Source organism: Amblyomma maculatum, chromosome 11, assembly GCF_055883805.1.
Source record: "Amblyomma maculatum isolate TAMU_Amacu chromosome 11, ASM5588380v1, whole genome shotgun sequence".
In the NCBI taxonomy this organism is placed as follows: Eukaryota; Metazoa; Arthropoda; class Arachnida; order Ixodida; family Ixodidae; genus Amblyomma; species Amblyomma maculatum.
Genome location: NC_139354.1, coordinates 115,987,551 through 116,003,778, shown reverse-complemented (window position 1 = coordinate 116,003,778; position 16,228 = coordinate 115,987,551). Strand labels below are relative to the sequence as shown.

At 50.2% G+C, this 16,228-nt stretch overlaps 1 protein-coding gene across 4 annotated transcripts in view; it reads right to left on the bottom strand.

Annotated features, from left to right (window-relative positions):
* The window catches only part of LOC146174789 (putative methyltransferase-like protein 15 homolog), a 148,974-nt gene that overhangs the window by 96,577 nt on the left and 36,169 nt on the right, over nucleotides 1-16,228 (bottom strand). For all 4 annotated transcript variants that reach the window (XR_014701965.1, XM_084583955.1, XM_084583956.1 and 1 more), the window contains exons 6-7: nucleotides 9,963-10,057; nucleotides 486-684 (exon numbers count right to left, since the gene is read on the bottom strand). Coding sequence is in view for 3 of the 4 variants with exons in the window: in XM_084583955.1 (XP_084440081.1) it covers nucleotides 486-684; nucleotides 9,963-10,057 (294 nt within the window). In the remaining variant the exon portion in view is untranslated. The remainder of the gene's footprint in view (nucleotides 1-485; nucleotides 685-9,962; nucleotides 10,058-16,228) is intronic.

Here is a 16,228-nt window from a genome sequence, read left to right as displayed (position 1 = left end):
CACAGCTTGTCTAAAAAAACGTGGACGCACCACGCCCGTTGCCTTCCTCCTCATACTTATTCCTGTCCCGCAGGAAATCTCGCCTTGCAACGCTTGGTGTATTATCATGCACGAAGATGACGTACCGTGCCAAATATGTAAATAATTTTCAATTCTGCCAGCAGGAATACACAAGTCGCTAACAAGCTTGAAGAAATGGGCTTCCGTGCAACTCACGTGCCTAGGGAGGAGTGTGAGTGAGAGATAAATTCGCTTGAAATAAGCTCAACCTAGCTACAGCAGAGCCAAAAATTTCCATGATGATACTGAACACTGCCAGGTGATGGAGCAGCTCTGAATTTGCTGCTGCTCTGTTTCATGGCTGACAAATTGTATCCAGCGTTTTCAAAGCCCAGATATAGCAACAGTAACAGCGGCCACTGATGTGCAATGCTACTGAAAGTGCCACTACTATGATGCCCTAATTAGACAAAGGGAAAGATAACCTGAAAGTGCCTCTTGACGATGCGGTCTTCAAGTGAGTGGAACGAGATGACAGCCATGCGTCCCCCCGGGCGCAGCCACCGCCGCATCAGACTCAGGGCCCAGTGCAGCTCGTTGAGCTCATCATTGACAAGGATGCGGAGTGCCATGAACGTCCGAGTGGCTGGGTGGCTGGGACGTCCCAGCTGGTCTTGGCCCACACTGCATAAAACAATGCCAGCTCCAGCTCCTTCCGACGACCACGTCCCGTCGTGGTGCAGCGAAGAGGGCATTTGAGTTCTGTGCCCAAGGATGCGGGACCGAATCTTGGCTGCGGCGGCCGTTTTTCGATGGAGGTGAAAAGCCAGGCACCCGTGTGCTGTGCCATTTCAGGGCACCTTAATGAACCATAGGTGGGTGAAATTCCTGGTATCCTCCACTATGCCGCCTTTCATAGCCTGAGTCGCTTTTGGACGTTAAACCCCATAAACCAAAATTCCCATTGACCTGTCCGCAGTCGGCCAGGTGGCATATGTGTATGATGTATTTACCTGCCTAGGCTAAATGAAGCAGTTGCGCAGATGGAACTTCATGAAGTCGACTGTGTTCGCTGCACAGTGCAAGAGTGTGCTGCGCTTTTACACAAGGTGGGATCGACTACGGCAGTATAGCACAGCGCTCTTGAACCTAGACAAGAAAAGATGACCTGTGCGTTCTAGCGCGAATTCGAAATCCAGTGGCGCCAATTTTTTCTGTTTCTTGCTGTTTTTTTTGTAGTGAAAGCTACATTGGCCACGAACAAGGAGTTTCATGCAGCAGGAGGTACACAGCCGGTGCCTAGCAACCACCGCAGCTGGCGGACGCCACGTGCTCACCCCGCCATCTGGCAATCAAGAAGCAACCAGAAGATGTCTCGTCTTTAATGCAACAACAACGTAGCTAGACTACTGGTTTGGATTGGTTTGGTTTGGTTAGTTTAGATTGGACAGGTTTAGATTGAATTGAACAGGATTGGACAGGATTGGCTGGACTGTATTTGACTGGAATGAACTTTACTTGATCGGACTGGATTTGATTAGACAGGATTGGTTTGGATTGGATTAGATTAGAGTGGATTGGATCACAATGGATTGGATGGGATTAGATTGGACTGGAGCGGAGTAGGCAGCCCAGCGCCAGGCACACATGCTTTCGCTATGTATATACCCTGACCTAGCTGAGCCCACGGCCAATTTTTTTTTCCTTATTGACAGTTCCTGTGGATACGCTCTGTTCACAAATCTTGTCCGAAAATCCTATCTGCACCACTCATGAGCCAAGAAATGCTTCTGCATTAACATATTCAGATGATAGTCGGTGCCTGCCTGCGTATCGATGTACCTTCAGAAATTATCACTAAGTTTCTGCTTCCCATTGGGTGCCCCATTTCATAAAAATCTTAACTGATAGTCTATGTTTCCGCCTATATCCCATCTTGTGCTTGTGCTGTTGATGCACAGTGAGTACTTAAGGGGGGACACGGGTCTTTCGGAGCAAAAAAATCGCGAAAATATCACTTTTTAGAAAATGCGACTTGCGAAATCAGTAGCTCTTTATCTACCTATCTGCTAAGTTTTTCATCTCTAGAATCGGTATTTTAGTCACAATGCCAATCTATATAATCGATGTCGCCTGAATTTGGGCCAAAAACAGCCCCCAAAACAACCATTTTCCGTGAGGCATAGCTCCCATTTTGTGCGCAGCTATGTAGCCATCTTGGTACCATTCGAAACAGCCGTCTTTCGTCTTCAAATTGCCGCCTCTGCTGTTTACATTCGCCCACTGGTCGCATAAAAAATAGCAAAAAAGAAAACGTGGCATTTGCAATCCCATTGCCTTTCGGGGTGCACGTGAAGATAAGGCGTCACCGCATTGGTGGAGCTGGCTGACGGCGTCTGCTCGGCACGCCCGAGCCGTGGGGAGACGGCGGAGACGCGACGCCGGCCGCGCTTGGTTCCGAACCGCAAGGTGCATTCACGGCAAGAATTTGTTAAAAAAAGTGAAAAAAATAGTTTATTAATCATCTCAAGTGACTCCTTGCCCCGGCTGGGCGCGCTCAGGCCAACAAAAGTCGTGTGCGGAACGATTGTGTGTACGAGCCTGAAGTAGGCCAAGCATGTTCCCCAGCACGGGAGACTGCTACTGCTCACGGTCGCACCCGCCGCGACTGATTTCCCAGGCCGCAGGTGAACAGAAAGATAAGCTCAAAACAGAAAAAGCTTGAACTCGCGCCAACTCCAGCAACAAAGCGGTAGTCTGATGGTTTTCGTGATGACGACGGCAGCGCGGTGGACAGTCCGCTTGGCGAGGCGGAGTTCATGATCGTTAGATCTAAACAGTTTGCCGAGATTGGCGAAGTGTAAAACATACGGCGGCAATATTGGCATTTAAAAAAGTGAACGTGGATAAGAAATTGCTGTCAAACTTATTCTCCAATGCGTAAACTGCGGGACACGTCGTCTTCGTAGAGCTCGCCGCACGTTTGCGCCGATCGGACCTCGTTCATAGTCCTTAGTGAATGCACTTGCTTCCCGTGCAATGCAGAGCACTGGGAAGCAGCAAACAGCTCCAAATTACATTTCTTTTCCGCAATAAACGTTCCTCACCACGGTCTTGATGCGAGAACATGGCAAAACGACGTACGTAAAAAAAAAAAATTGCTGCCTGCATGTGACTCACGCAGCCGAAAAAGTGACAACTGAATGTGCTGCAACTGCAAATCAAAATGAAAGAGGCGACACTTGGACGTTCGAAAGCAAAGAGACTACATTCCTGGAGGTTTCTAGCCATTTTAAATTGTAAATGTGTGCATTGCACCAGTGAATGTCTGTTAAATAATCCCTGTTTCGTTTTTGCTCTTTTCTCAAAACATGCATTGCCGACCACTTGCAGTTTTGCTGCCTTGATATCTCGGCACCTAGTGCAGATAGAGTAATAATTTCTTTTTCAGCGTGAAGCTAAATATGTGGAGCACACAATGTTGCAAGTAGGTTTTTTAATTTCTTGCTCAAAATTTTTAAAACGGCTCTTTTTTGTGACCATTATAGTGCAATATTTTGACCTTAGAACTTTGCTATGCAATAAAACATGTGAAAGGGGGTGTTTACTGTCCTTTAAAAGGGGTAATAGCCCTCTCCAAGTTTCACAGAGAACCACACAAGAGCACAGCCAGTCTAGGCCTTCACAAGCGAGCTCGAGCAGCGCAGCGGCACTTCGTCGTTCTTCTCCTTGTGATCGTGATATCCTCGCCTGGTTCATCTTCGTCTTAATAATATTTTCGCAGAGTTCACTACAATTTCCCCCGGAGCGAAGAGGAGCCATCCTGGCGACTTAGGGTGAGGGCAAGAGGAGCGGATCGTAGTATGTTTTGAGGCGGCTCACGTGCACAGTTTCGCGGCCGCGATGACGCATGTCTGAAGAGGGAGTGAGTGGCTCCACGATGTAATTCACAGGGGAGGTTTGGCGAACAATGCGGTAGGGGCCGTGGTACTCGGTTCGAAATTTTGATGACAATCCCGGAGGGGTGGCAGGAACCCAGAGCCAAACAAGGGATCCTGTAGGGAAAACGTGTGGCGTCTGATCTTTGTCGTGACGATACTTTTGGCGGCCTTGCGATTCCGATGTTAAACTGCGGGCTAACTGGCGGCATTCTTCCGCATGTTTGGCAACGTCTGAAAGGAGTGTCCACTCGGAGGAGTCAGGACGATATGGTAAAATAGTGTCCATCGTGGACGATGCCTCATGCCCATAAAGCAGGAAGAAAGGGCTAAATCCAGTGGTTGACTGTGTGGCGGTATTGTATGCGTACGTCACGAAAGGAAGAACAGCGTCCCAGTTGGTCTGATCAGCGGCAACGTACATTGTGAGCATATCTCCAAGAGTACGATTGAAGCGCTCAGTCAGCCCGTTAGTTTGAGGGTGGTAGGCTGTTGTGGTCCGATGTATGATGCGACATTCGGCCAGTAGAGCTTCAACGACGTTGGAAAGGAAGACGCGTCCTCGGTCGCTCAGCAGCTCTCGCGGTGCGCCGTGGCGAAGAACAAAATGATGTAGTAAGAATAGGGCAACTTCACGGGCAGTAGCGGCGGGTAAAGCGGCGGTCTCGGCATACCGGGTGAGGTGGTCGATGCCGACGATAATCCACCGGTTCCCAGAGACCGTGCAGGGAAGTGGCCCGTAAAGGTCAACGCCAATGCGGTCAAAAGGGCGGGCCGGGCATGGAAGTGGTTGTAAGGGGCCAGAAGCACGAGGTGTTGGTGACTTGCGGCGCTGACAGGCGATGCAGGAGCGGACGTATTTGCGAATATAACCGTACATGCCGCGCCAATAGTAGCGTTGAGAGATTCTTTGAAACGTCTTCACTACACCAGGATGGGCACACTGAGGGTCGGCATGGAAAGAGGCGCAAATTTCTTGTCGTAAATGGCGGGGAATGACGAGAAGCCACCGTCGACCATCAGGCATATAATTGCGGCGGTAGAGAAGACCGTCTCGTAGGGCAAAGTGTGGTGCTTGACGGCGTAAAGTCCGAGAAGGCGCAGCGTTTGGAGAAGCGGACACGATGTCGATAAGAGATGCGAGCCGCGGGTCTTTTCGCTGCTCCGCAGGCATATCAGCGAGTGTTAGAGACGAGAGGACGGGATCAGCCGCCGAGGAGCAAATCGGTGCGATGGTTAGGGGAGAACGAGACAGAGCGTCGGCGTCCATGTGTTTACGGCCAGATCGATATATAACGCGGATGTCAAATTCCTGAAGGCGGAGAGCCCATCGTGCGAGGCGGCCGGACGGGTCTTTAAGAGAGGACAGCCAACATAACGCGTGGTGGTCCGTGACGACGTCAAACTGGCGACCATACAGGTAGGGTCGGAATTTGGTTAGTGCCCACACAATGGCCAAACACTCCTTCTCCGTAACTGAGTAGTTGCATTCAGCTTTGGAGAGGACGCGACTCGCGTACGCGACGACGTATTCTTGAAAGCCATTTTTTCGTTGAGCCAATACCGCTCCGAGGCCAACGCCACTCGCATCAGTATGGACCTCGGTAGGTGCTGTGGGGTCGTAGTGGCGAAGGATTGGTGGCGAAGTCAAAAGACGGCGCAATGTGGTGAACGCTTCGTCGCACTCGACCGACCACGCAGTTAAGTCACTGTTTCCCCCGAGTAGCTTCGTAAGGGGTGCAATTATAGAAGCGAAATTCCGCACGAAGCGCCGAAAATAGGAGCATAGACCAATGAAGCTTCGAAGTTGCTTGAGCGAGACCGGCTTAGGAAACTCCGCCACTGCGCGCAGCTTGGCCGGATCAGGGCGAACACCTTCCTTAGAGATGATGTGCCCCAAAATGGTCAACTCCCGGGCACCGAAGTGACACTTCTTAAGATTTAGTTGTAGGCCGGCGTCAGTAAGACAAACCAAAACTTGCCGCAAGCGCTCTAGGTGCGTGGCGAAGTCGGTGGAAAAGACAACAATGTCGTCCAGGTAGCAGAGGCAGATGTGCCACTTGAACTTCCGCAAGATGTTATCCATCATCCTCTCGAATGTGGCGGGCGCGTTGCACAAACCGAAGGGCATTACATTAAATTCATAGAGGCCATCCGGGGTCACAAATGCGGTCTTCTCTCTGTCACAGGCGGCCATTGGTACTTGCCAGTAACCGGAACGTAAATCAAGAGAGGAAAAGTACTCGGCACCTTGGAGGCAATCAAGAGCGTCGTCTATACGCGGCAGGGGGTAATTGTCCTTGTGGGTAATTTTGTTCAGGCGCCGGTAGTCAACACAAAAGCGAACTGAGCCATCTTTCTTCTTTACGAGCACCACTGGTGAAGACCAGGGGCTTTGAGATGGACGGATCACACCACGTTTTAGCATGTCCTCAACTTGCTCATTGATCACGCGACGCTCTGCCGCTGACACACGATAGGGGCGCTGTCGAAAAGGCGTGTTAGAGCCGGTCTGAATGTTATGCGCGACTGTGGAAGTGCGGCCGAGAGGTGTGTGGGCGGCGTCGAACGCGGAGCGAAACGTCTGTAAAAGGGCCACAAGCTGCGTCCGGTAGGTGGAAGGAAGGGCGTCATCGATGGCGGTTCGGAAGAAGTCTTCTGGCAACGAATCAGGCGTCGGATCGGACTGCAGAGCATCGATGTAGTTACCACGGTTGGTCTCGGAGGCATCCAGGTCACAGAGAAGGTGGGCTGGTTCAATAGAACCGGGAGATTCCCCACGTAGTAAAGTAATCGGGCGCGGAGACGGATTGTAGATGAGTAGCTTCGTGAAGCCACCGTGAACATCGAGAACAGCAGACGGCAGCGGCAGGTGCTTGCGGTAGATGAAGGATGCAGACGGCGTAAATAGAACAGTAACGGCTGACACGGCAGGACACGAAAGAGGCACAAGGGCACAAGCTTCTGGAGGTACGTCGACATCTTCAGCGATGGCGAGCTTTTGAGGACACACTGAACGGTTGTCGTCGTGCAGTACGTCGCACAGTGCAGAAAATTCCACTTCAGCTCGGGCGCAATCGATCACGGCGTTATTTTTGGACAAGAAGTCCCATCCAAGGATCACATCGTGAGAACAAGACGACAAAACTACGAACTCTACACTGTACAAACGACCTTCAATGACGACACGCGCTGTACATGCTGCTAAAGGTGCAATCCTCTCTTCGCTGGCAGTGCGGAGCGACAAACCGTTAAATGGCGTTGTAACTTTTCGTAATCGTCGGCAAAGTCGCTCATGAATCACAGACACTGCAGCACCTGTATCGACCAGCGCATGTACAGACAGACCATCGATAGAGATTGCTATAACGTTCGTGGGCAAAATATGAGGCCTTGAGCTTTTCGCAGAGCACGCAGTTCTCGCCTCATGAACCGCGGAACTTAGTTTCCCTCATCAGGAGGGGGTGGTCGCCGGCGCATTGGTGACAGTGACCTGCGACGTGGAGAAGGAGAACGTTGGGTCGTGTACGAACGCTGTTCGGCGGCGTATGCAGGCGAAGACGGTGCAGAACGAAGCAGCTGTGGGGAGTACTCCGAAGACGCAGGCTCGGGACGCGCAGCCATGCGGCGACGGCACCGACGGGCCACGTGTCCAGGGCAACCACAGTAGTAACAAATTGGGCGATTGTCAGAAGTGCGCCACGGGTTGTAATAGCGCGGAGTCGCAGGATGAAGCGGAGCCGTTTGAGGAAGCGGTGCATGGCGTAGGACAGGCTGCACGGGTGGTAACGGCTCAGGCGGAGGCCGCGCAGCCACTGCCGCGTAGGTCAAAGGGGCTGGGACAGATGGTTGGCTATATTGTAGTGGTGCTCCGACGTATGTCAAGGGAGCAACGGCAGGAGCTTCCGGGAGCGTGGGAAGTGCTTCTGCGACTTGGTCGCGGATGACTTGCTGCAACTTTGGCGCCAAAGGAGAGGAAGCGTCAGTACGATGGGGAACGAGGGACAGTTGACGGGCAACTTCTTCTCGAACAAACTGCTTGATTTGTTGCAGCAAGGGGGACTGTTCTGCGTCAGCTGTTAAAGCTGCAAGAGGCTCCTGGTGTGAAAGCGAAGAACGAGTGATTTGACGGCGCTTGCGTAATTCCTCAAAGTTTTGGCATGCACTGATGACGTCGACCACGGTTGCTGGGTTTCTGGCCAGAAGCATCTGGCACGCGTCATCGTCGATTCCTTGTAAAATATGACCAATCTTGGCATGCTCTGTCATTGAAGCGTCCACGCGCTTGCACAGGTCTACAACATCTTCAATATAGCTCGTAAAATTTTCGCCGGGTAGCTGTGCACGGCGGCGCAAGCGTTGCTCAGCGCGCAGCTTGCGCACTGCAGGCCTGCCGAAGATATCGGAAAAAGTGGTCTTGAAAGCAGACCACGAGGGGATATCGGCCTCGTGGTTGCGGAACCACAGGTTTGCAACGTCCGTTAGGTAGAATATCACGTTATTTAATTTGAGACCGTCGTCCCATTTGTTGTGCGTACTGACCCGCTCATATGATGATAGCCAATCTTCCACGTCGTGGTCGCCGGTTCCACTGAAGATTGGAGGGTCCCGTTGGCGCAAAGCTCCAGCGCAGAAGACGGGGGACGAGGAGGCGGTTGGACTAGGAGTGGTAGCATCGGTCATGGCTGTTGTCGGTAGTGTGCGGCTGCGAAGCTCCAGGGCGGCAGGAAATCCTGACCTCCACCAAGTGAAAGGGGGTGTTTACTGTCCTTTAAAAGGGGTAATAGCCCTCTCCAAGTTTCACAGAGAACCACACAAGAGCACAGCCAGTCTAGGCCTTCACAAGCGAGCTCGAGCAGCGCAGCGGCACTTCGTCGTTCTTCTCCTTGTGATCGTGATATCCTCGCCTGGTTCATCTTCGTCTTAATAATATTTTCGCAGAGTTCACTACACATGAAATAATTGCTCAATCAAAAAACTGCTTGCAACATTGTGTTCCTCATTCTTTCTAGTGTCCAGCAATGTGTTGATCTGAAGTTTTTCTTCAGTGATCATTTTGTAATTGTTCTCGTAAGAATTAGACTAATTGGTGTAATTATCTCATGAAATAATTGGATCACAAAAGAAATAATTGCAGTTTTGGAATCTGCGCAAAACACTGCACAACCCACGAAGTTGCATCAATTCTGATTGGTAAATAAGAAAAATAGTTTTAAGACCCGTGTCCCCCCTTAACAGCATGACCAAATTTGAGCACTAATCCGCTCGACACATGTTCTGGGGAAGCACCCAGCGGACAGTTGCCATTCCAGGAATATGTCTGGCTTCACAAACATATTTTTCTGGGCATTTTAAAAACACTTTCCCTCTGGCATGGCTACCGGTGGGTCACATGATTTATGCATGCTGTACAACTACTAGCACCAGGTCACACAGAACAAAGCCGTGCAACATGCTTTACTGCGAGGGCTAACAAGGAGGTCCTTATACTCTAAGCTGTCCCACTTCATCACCGTGACATCCAGTATTCCTGGTCACTGCTAATAAAGGACGAGACCCATCTCAAGGCACACTGAATGCATTAACAATTAGGCTGCATTCAAAATAATGTTGCAAAGCCCACCTTGCAACCGCAACTCTCCCTAGTTTCTTCATCTTTGTCCCCGTTTCTTGTTACACTGACATTTTCCACGATGAATCATCAAATAGGTAGCCCTCATTGAGATAAATTTCAGCCTGCTCCAATTACAATGTGTGCAATCCCGACAAACACTTGTCCTGTACCACTCACACCACTGCAAACAGTGCTTGGCGTAGCATATCACAATCAGTGTTTCATGACACGACAGAAGGAATCCAACGTCTATCTTCTTCTGCGCTGTTCTCTTACCGCACTTGAAAAAGACAACATGGGTGCTGGGAAGAGCAAATGCCCACACTGCTTGCCACGGCAGTGTACCATTTGGCAACTGTGCATGCCTGGAGTGCCCCAATGCAGGAGGGTAAATAGAGATCGCTGCTTACGTGTCATCAAGAGCCACCTCAACGACCCTGGCCAGTTCCTCCGTGGTTTGCAGAGTCTTCATCATGAAGCGCGAATCCACAATTGCCCGAGCCACCTGGGGACAAAGGGCGAGAGCAGGCGCAATCACCTGTCTTGCGGGCAGTTCAAAGGCTGCCGATGATCTATCGATTCATAAAGGTCAATGAGTGCAGCTACACAGACGTTTTTAATGGCCATCAGGTCAATAGCCTATTGAATCAATGAAGCAGCATGAAACTCTGCTGAGATGTTTAAGGCCTTTAAACCACGGCAACGTGCACTCTCGGACACGAAGCGCCGTAGCAACAACCTGGGGAATAAAATCAGAACAAAACAGTTGTTCAAAAATTGCGAAAATTCAGAGTAAGTACACAACTTAGCTTGGAGAAAAAAAGACAGGCTAGCCTTTGAAATGCTGCGGCAAGTACTGCACAACTGTTGCCGCCAATGCAAAAAAAAAGAAAAAAGAAAACATCACCGGCTTCCCATAAAGTGCATGAACACTATGATGCATCTCGCAAAACAACGAAATTCTTCTCCGTTTAATATCAGCGTCACAAATAAAAAATTTTTTTTATCTTTTCAAGATGAACTTGTTAGCTGACTGTTTGCTTATCCGCAAATTGGCTGTGACAGCACTGCCACAGCACCTTGGTGTGAGATGATTAAATCTCTGGACAGTGATTAAATTTGATGTGTAGAAGTGGCATATCTCCTTAAGAGTTTTATAGCTACTGAGAATCTCGAAAGCTCTTGACTCCTCGACTTGATAGCCTTTGAAAGCGTTGGTGTCGCAGGTGTATACAGTCAAACCCGAATATAACGAACTCGGATAGAGCGAATTATGTTTTATATCGAACACTCGAATTTCCGCTAGCATTATGCATATAAAATGTATTTTTTATAACGAACTACACATCAGATATAGCGAACTCGGCGCGCGCGATCGGTCGCCAAACGCCCGCCAACGGGCGGGCCTTTGTGCCGGCTCCGAGTTCTCTCCGGGCAGCCCACGCTGCCGGGCCGCAATACTTCTAGCGCATGTCGTTGTCAGATGGGAGGGGGATTGGCGACGGCTCCGTTCCCCAAGGTCTCACACAGCGCATACGTCATCACGCGCCCGCTAGGGTGCTTCTGCTGCTTCTGTGCCGATGCCACGCTTCCGTAAAACGCAGGAGGGGCTCTCTACAGCAGCTTCCACGAGGGACCCTCCTGTACGCATGCGCGGCCGCCGCCCGGAGTAGCGTGAGTAGCCTTTAAAATCCGCGCCATCGGCCAGCTTCTCTTTGCAGCGCTCCTATTCGGCAGCTGCCTACCATGCGATCAAAGACATTCGAGCAGCTCCGGACCTATTGCGCTTCGAGAAAGAAGCAACACCGGCCAGAACTGGTTTCAAGTTTGGGCGAAGGGAAGGCAGCCTCCGAACAACGAACGCGTCAGTGGCGAACTTTCCCGCATCCTCGGAGCTTTCTTTGTTCGCGTTTGCAAGTCGTGCTGCTGCTATCCTCACGATTCCGGACGTGCCTACGTTGCTGCTGGCTTGCATTCCGGCGCTACATCCTGCAAGATGACGACGAAGCAGCAGCGTGCCCTACCGCTTTCCGACAAGCTGGAGATAATTCACAGCGTTGGCCGCGGCGAAAAAAAGTCTGACGTTGCCGCGCATTTCAAGATTCCGCGGAGCACGTTAAGCACCATTTTGAAAAACCAGTCGGCCATCAGAGGCAATGCACAGGATCGACCAAATGGTGACGGCTTTCGCCACCGCAAGCCGGCTTACGACCAAGTAGAGAAAGCGCTGTACCAATGGTTCTTGGACGTTCGCGCGCGAAATCTGCCGGTCTCTGGCCCCATGCTACAACACAAGGCAAAAAATTTTGCCTTCGTCCTGGACGTCGAGGGGTTTACAGCGGGCAGTGGTTGGCTCCAACGATTTAAAGACCGCTACTCCATCACCGGGAAGGTGGTTGCAGGTGAAAGCCAAGCAGTGGACGCTGAGAGTGCTGAAAAGTGGGTGCAAGACGTGTGGCGTGCTGTCACAGAGAGATACGAACCGTGCAATATTTTTAACACCAAAGAGACTCCTTGTTTTGGCAACTGCTGCCGAGCAGAACCTTGGCGCTAAAGAATGAGAAGTGCCATGGCGGCAAATTGAATAAGGCCCGAGTCACCGTTCTTCTCACGACAAACATGGACGGTTCATCAAAGCTGCGGCCGCTTGTCATAGGCAAGTTCAAGTCTCCTATGTGCCTGCGAGGATGCACTTCACTCCCAGTCACATACAACTCAAATTCTAAGGCCTGGATGACCAGAACGTTGTTCGAAGCGTGGCTGCGTGGCTGGGACGAGGAACTTGCAACGAGCGGGCGAAAGATTTGCCTCCTCCTCGATAACTGTTCTGCACACCACTGCGGCGTCACGCTCAAGAACATCGAGCTTTGTTTCCTGCCACCGAACGCAACATCGGTTTTGCAGCCCCTCGATCAGGGGATCATCCGCGCTTTCAAGCTGGGCTACAGGAAACGCGTCGTTGAGCAGCTGTTGGTGAAATTGCGGGTTAACGACGAGCTCAAGATTAATTTGCTGGCCGCAATAGAAATGATTAACTGTGCCTGGCAAGACGTGACGCAATCCACAATCTGCAACTGCTTCCACCATGCTGGACTATGTCGAGAGGATGCAGAAGCTGCTAGTGAAGCGCGCACTGTGCAAGATGACAGCGATGTTGCCACGCTGTGGGAAGAACTCGCTGATGTTCCGAACGCTGCGCCCGAAGAAGTTGCCCTGGAGGATTTTCTCACTGTTGACGACAACGTAGCTGTGACAGCGAGCCCGTTGGACTCGGAAATTGTTGCCGACATGCTGGCATCTGATGCGAACGAGGAGACCGAGGAGCCGCCGCCAGAGGACGATCGCCCTCGCCCGACGTTGCACGAAGCCCTCGCTGCTACCGATCTGCTGCGCCGATACTGCTCCGGAATACAGGGAAGCGGACTGGAGTTTGTGGAAATGATGTCGCGTGTGGAAAGTGCGATTCTCGCTGATGGAGTTAAATGCAGTGTTCAGGCGAAGATCACTGCCTACTGCAAATAAGTGAGCATTTATCTGCAATAAATTTCTTTTGTAGATTCATGGTGAGCGGCACGGTTTTTCTTTAGTTAGTGCGTTTTCGCTGTGCTGTCTGGACATCGTGTATAACGAATTTGGTACTGAAGTTCGTTATAAACGGGTTTGGTTATAGCGAAATACTTTATATAGCGAACAAATTGCGTTGAATTACGCAGTTCGTTATAACCGGGTTTGACTGTAAACGGCACACGTTGTTGATCTCAAGCCATCGACAGAAACCGCCACTACTGCAAAAAGCATGCACAGATAATGTTCACGCCCTAGTACATGCATCCTCCTCAGCGGTGCAGGGCACTAAGTGGTGTGCCTAGGTTTCAGCGGCGTCTCAGTCCGTTGTGTTACCTGTGCTCTGCACTGCCACAGTACATCGCAAAGCATGACACTTTGGTTCTCTGTTTCTGCACTGTGGTGGGCACTGTGGCCAAACAAGTTCTGCTAATACTAAGCCTTTGTGTTACTGCTTAATACCATCCATGGTAATCCTCAAACAAACTCCAAAGTCCTCAGGTGGTCGTTGCAACCTGTGTGCATAGTGTCTGTGAATGCCGTGGGGGATGTAAAGTTGGGCGATGCCCAGAAGCTGACCCAAAGCGATTATGGGCAAGTAATTTCGTTAAGTGTAGTCTGCGGTGCCAGACTTGCATGAATAAAATTCTGCTTTTTAAAGCTCCGTTGACGCATGATTACCTGGAACTGCGGCATGGAAGAGCAGATAGGATACTGCAGCTGAGCCACCCTGTCTATTACGAAGCTACGCGTTGAATCAAATGCTGCTTTTTAAAGCTCTGTTGACGCATGATCGCCTGGAACTGCGGCGTAACCAATCCCCAGAGCAGATAGGATACTGCAGCTAAGCGACTCTGTCTATATTGAAGCTACGAGTAGTTTAGTTGGTGCATGTACTTGAGAGGTCTATGCATCCATCGTCAAAGTAGTTGCAAATGATTGTCTGAACTTCTCCCACACTCTGGGCTACTGGCTATATGACTGTAGACTACCAAGCCGTGATTAAGCCAGCCCCCTGCAGTTCTCAAATGACATGCATCAAGCCCAGTTTACAGCAGTGTAAGTATTTTATTCCTTCGCATGCAGTTGCAGCCTTTCCTTAAGATAGTTAACTGCTTCAAATCCTTTCTGTCGGCGTAAAAAATGAGTTGAGCAGGCGAAATGCAAGAAGAATTTTCATAAGCCATTACAGCATCGTAGCTGAAAGTGCACGACAATAGCCATTAAAATGCTGCAAATTCACTCTAGACTTCCTTTCGATCACGTAACTAGTACGTACTGCAACAGCAGAGGCGTTCTGCTACAGATCATTACACTCCTCGAGCATTGTCCAAATGTAGATGCAGGCTCTTTGGTCCAAATGCAAGAGTGCATATGTTGAAGTGAATTGTTGTTCCTTAAGGGGAGACGCGGGTCGAAAAACGGCGATTTTCAGTAAAAAAGTCACTTTTGTGATTTTGACTGTTTCAGCAACACTGATCCTTCCTCCTTAATATATATAAAAAATCAGAGCCGAAAACAGTCGCGAAATCATTTAAAAAGTCTGTTAAAGCACGCAAGGTGGCTAAAGAAGGGGCAGATACGACCCATGTTCAAGCGCGTGACGCATCAAATCGCGGCGTCGCACGCCACTGAAATTTTGCAAGGCGGCGGCAGGCCTACGCTTTTTCTCCCTAAAGCTGGCTTTGCCGCTTCACAAACCCCCAGCAAGTAATAAAAAAAAAAAAGTTTCGTCACCCAAACCTAGCATTTTCACTGGCCATTTAAATCACGTGGTGCGATTTCGACCACGCCATTGGCTGTCAGTGTGGGAAGCGGCCATAGCTCGTCTGCTCTTCATGCGACGCGTAGCTCGCTGTCACGCTTGCCCGCTAGTTTTCTTTCGGCGTGTTTTCAAAATTTCATGCATCTTCGTGCTCGTCGCTGCGATAGAATCCGAGAAGAAACGTGACTTTCGGTGTCGAAAGTACCGATCAAACCACGCGTTCAAGGGAAGTCACTGGCAAAGTGAAACGGCGTGCAGTGGAGACGTCCGCGGAAGCTAGGCCTAACCTCGGCGGAGGCGACACTTTTGACAGCTTGAAGCCGGCTGGGCACTGAAGTTTCAGTGACAGCTTAGACGATTTCGTCAGTGCATTGGATAAGAAGATAAGGATCTTCGAGCGTTGAGGAGACCTAGTACGGCGAGTGCCTTTATCGGCGAGATCGGTGCCGCGAACGCACTGGCGAGCGAGCAGCATGTCGGGAGCGCGGACGCTGCTAACTTTCCGTTCGCGAGTTGGCCAAGAAGTGAAAAGGACTCTCGTCGTTTCTAGAGCTGCGTTGCAGCAGTGTAGCGTGTGCCAAGTCCGTTGTGTCGTAGTCGTGCGCGGTGTGCAGCTCCGGTGGACGACGCCCTTCAGCCAGCCCGAGGGAGATTTTTGCCGTGAACGTCAATGCAGGGGTTGCGGCGCTCGTTATTGGTGCTGGATACAATCAACTTTCCCGATTTTGTGTGGTTCTTGGTTTGCCGAAACAAGTGCACCATAAGGAGTTTAATGCCATAACAAAAAATGTGCACCTTGTGGTTACAAAGCAGTGGCTGACAGAAGCAAGGTCTCAGCATCACTAAATAGCCAAGAAAGCAAGCCTTGAGAATGCTGCCCACAATGTCACTGTGGGAGCAACATATGATGCTGGTGAATTCTAAAACTGTGCACTGTATCATAATACCCTGGCCTGCATTGTGTGCAATTTTCATGCAGATAGTGCTGCTACAACAGCAATAAACAGCTTTTGTATCTTTAAATCGCATTTTTCTCGAATTCGTATTTTGGGCCGAATATGAGTTTTGTGCACAATATTTTATGTCGTTATTTTAGTTCAATCAACACCAAATTTGGCATGCATAATCTTTAGGATGTGTAGAATGCAAGTATCTAGGTTTAAATGCAATCAGCAGTATTTTTGGGCATGCAAATTTAAAAAATTATCTGGTGCTAGCCACTAAAAACAAGGCACCAGATATAAAATTGTCTCAAAACGTTGCATGCCAAGGGAATGTTGCTATGTTGCTTATTTGCACTCAGTGGAGTGTTGGGGACAAGAAGAACTAGTTGGCTCTGCCCTACCA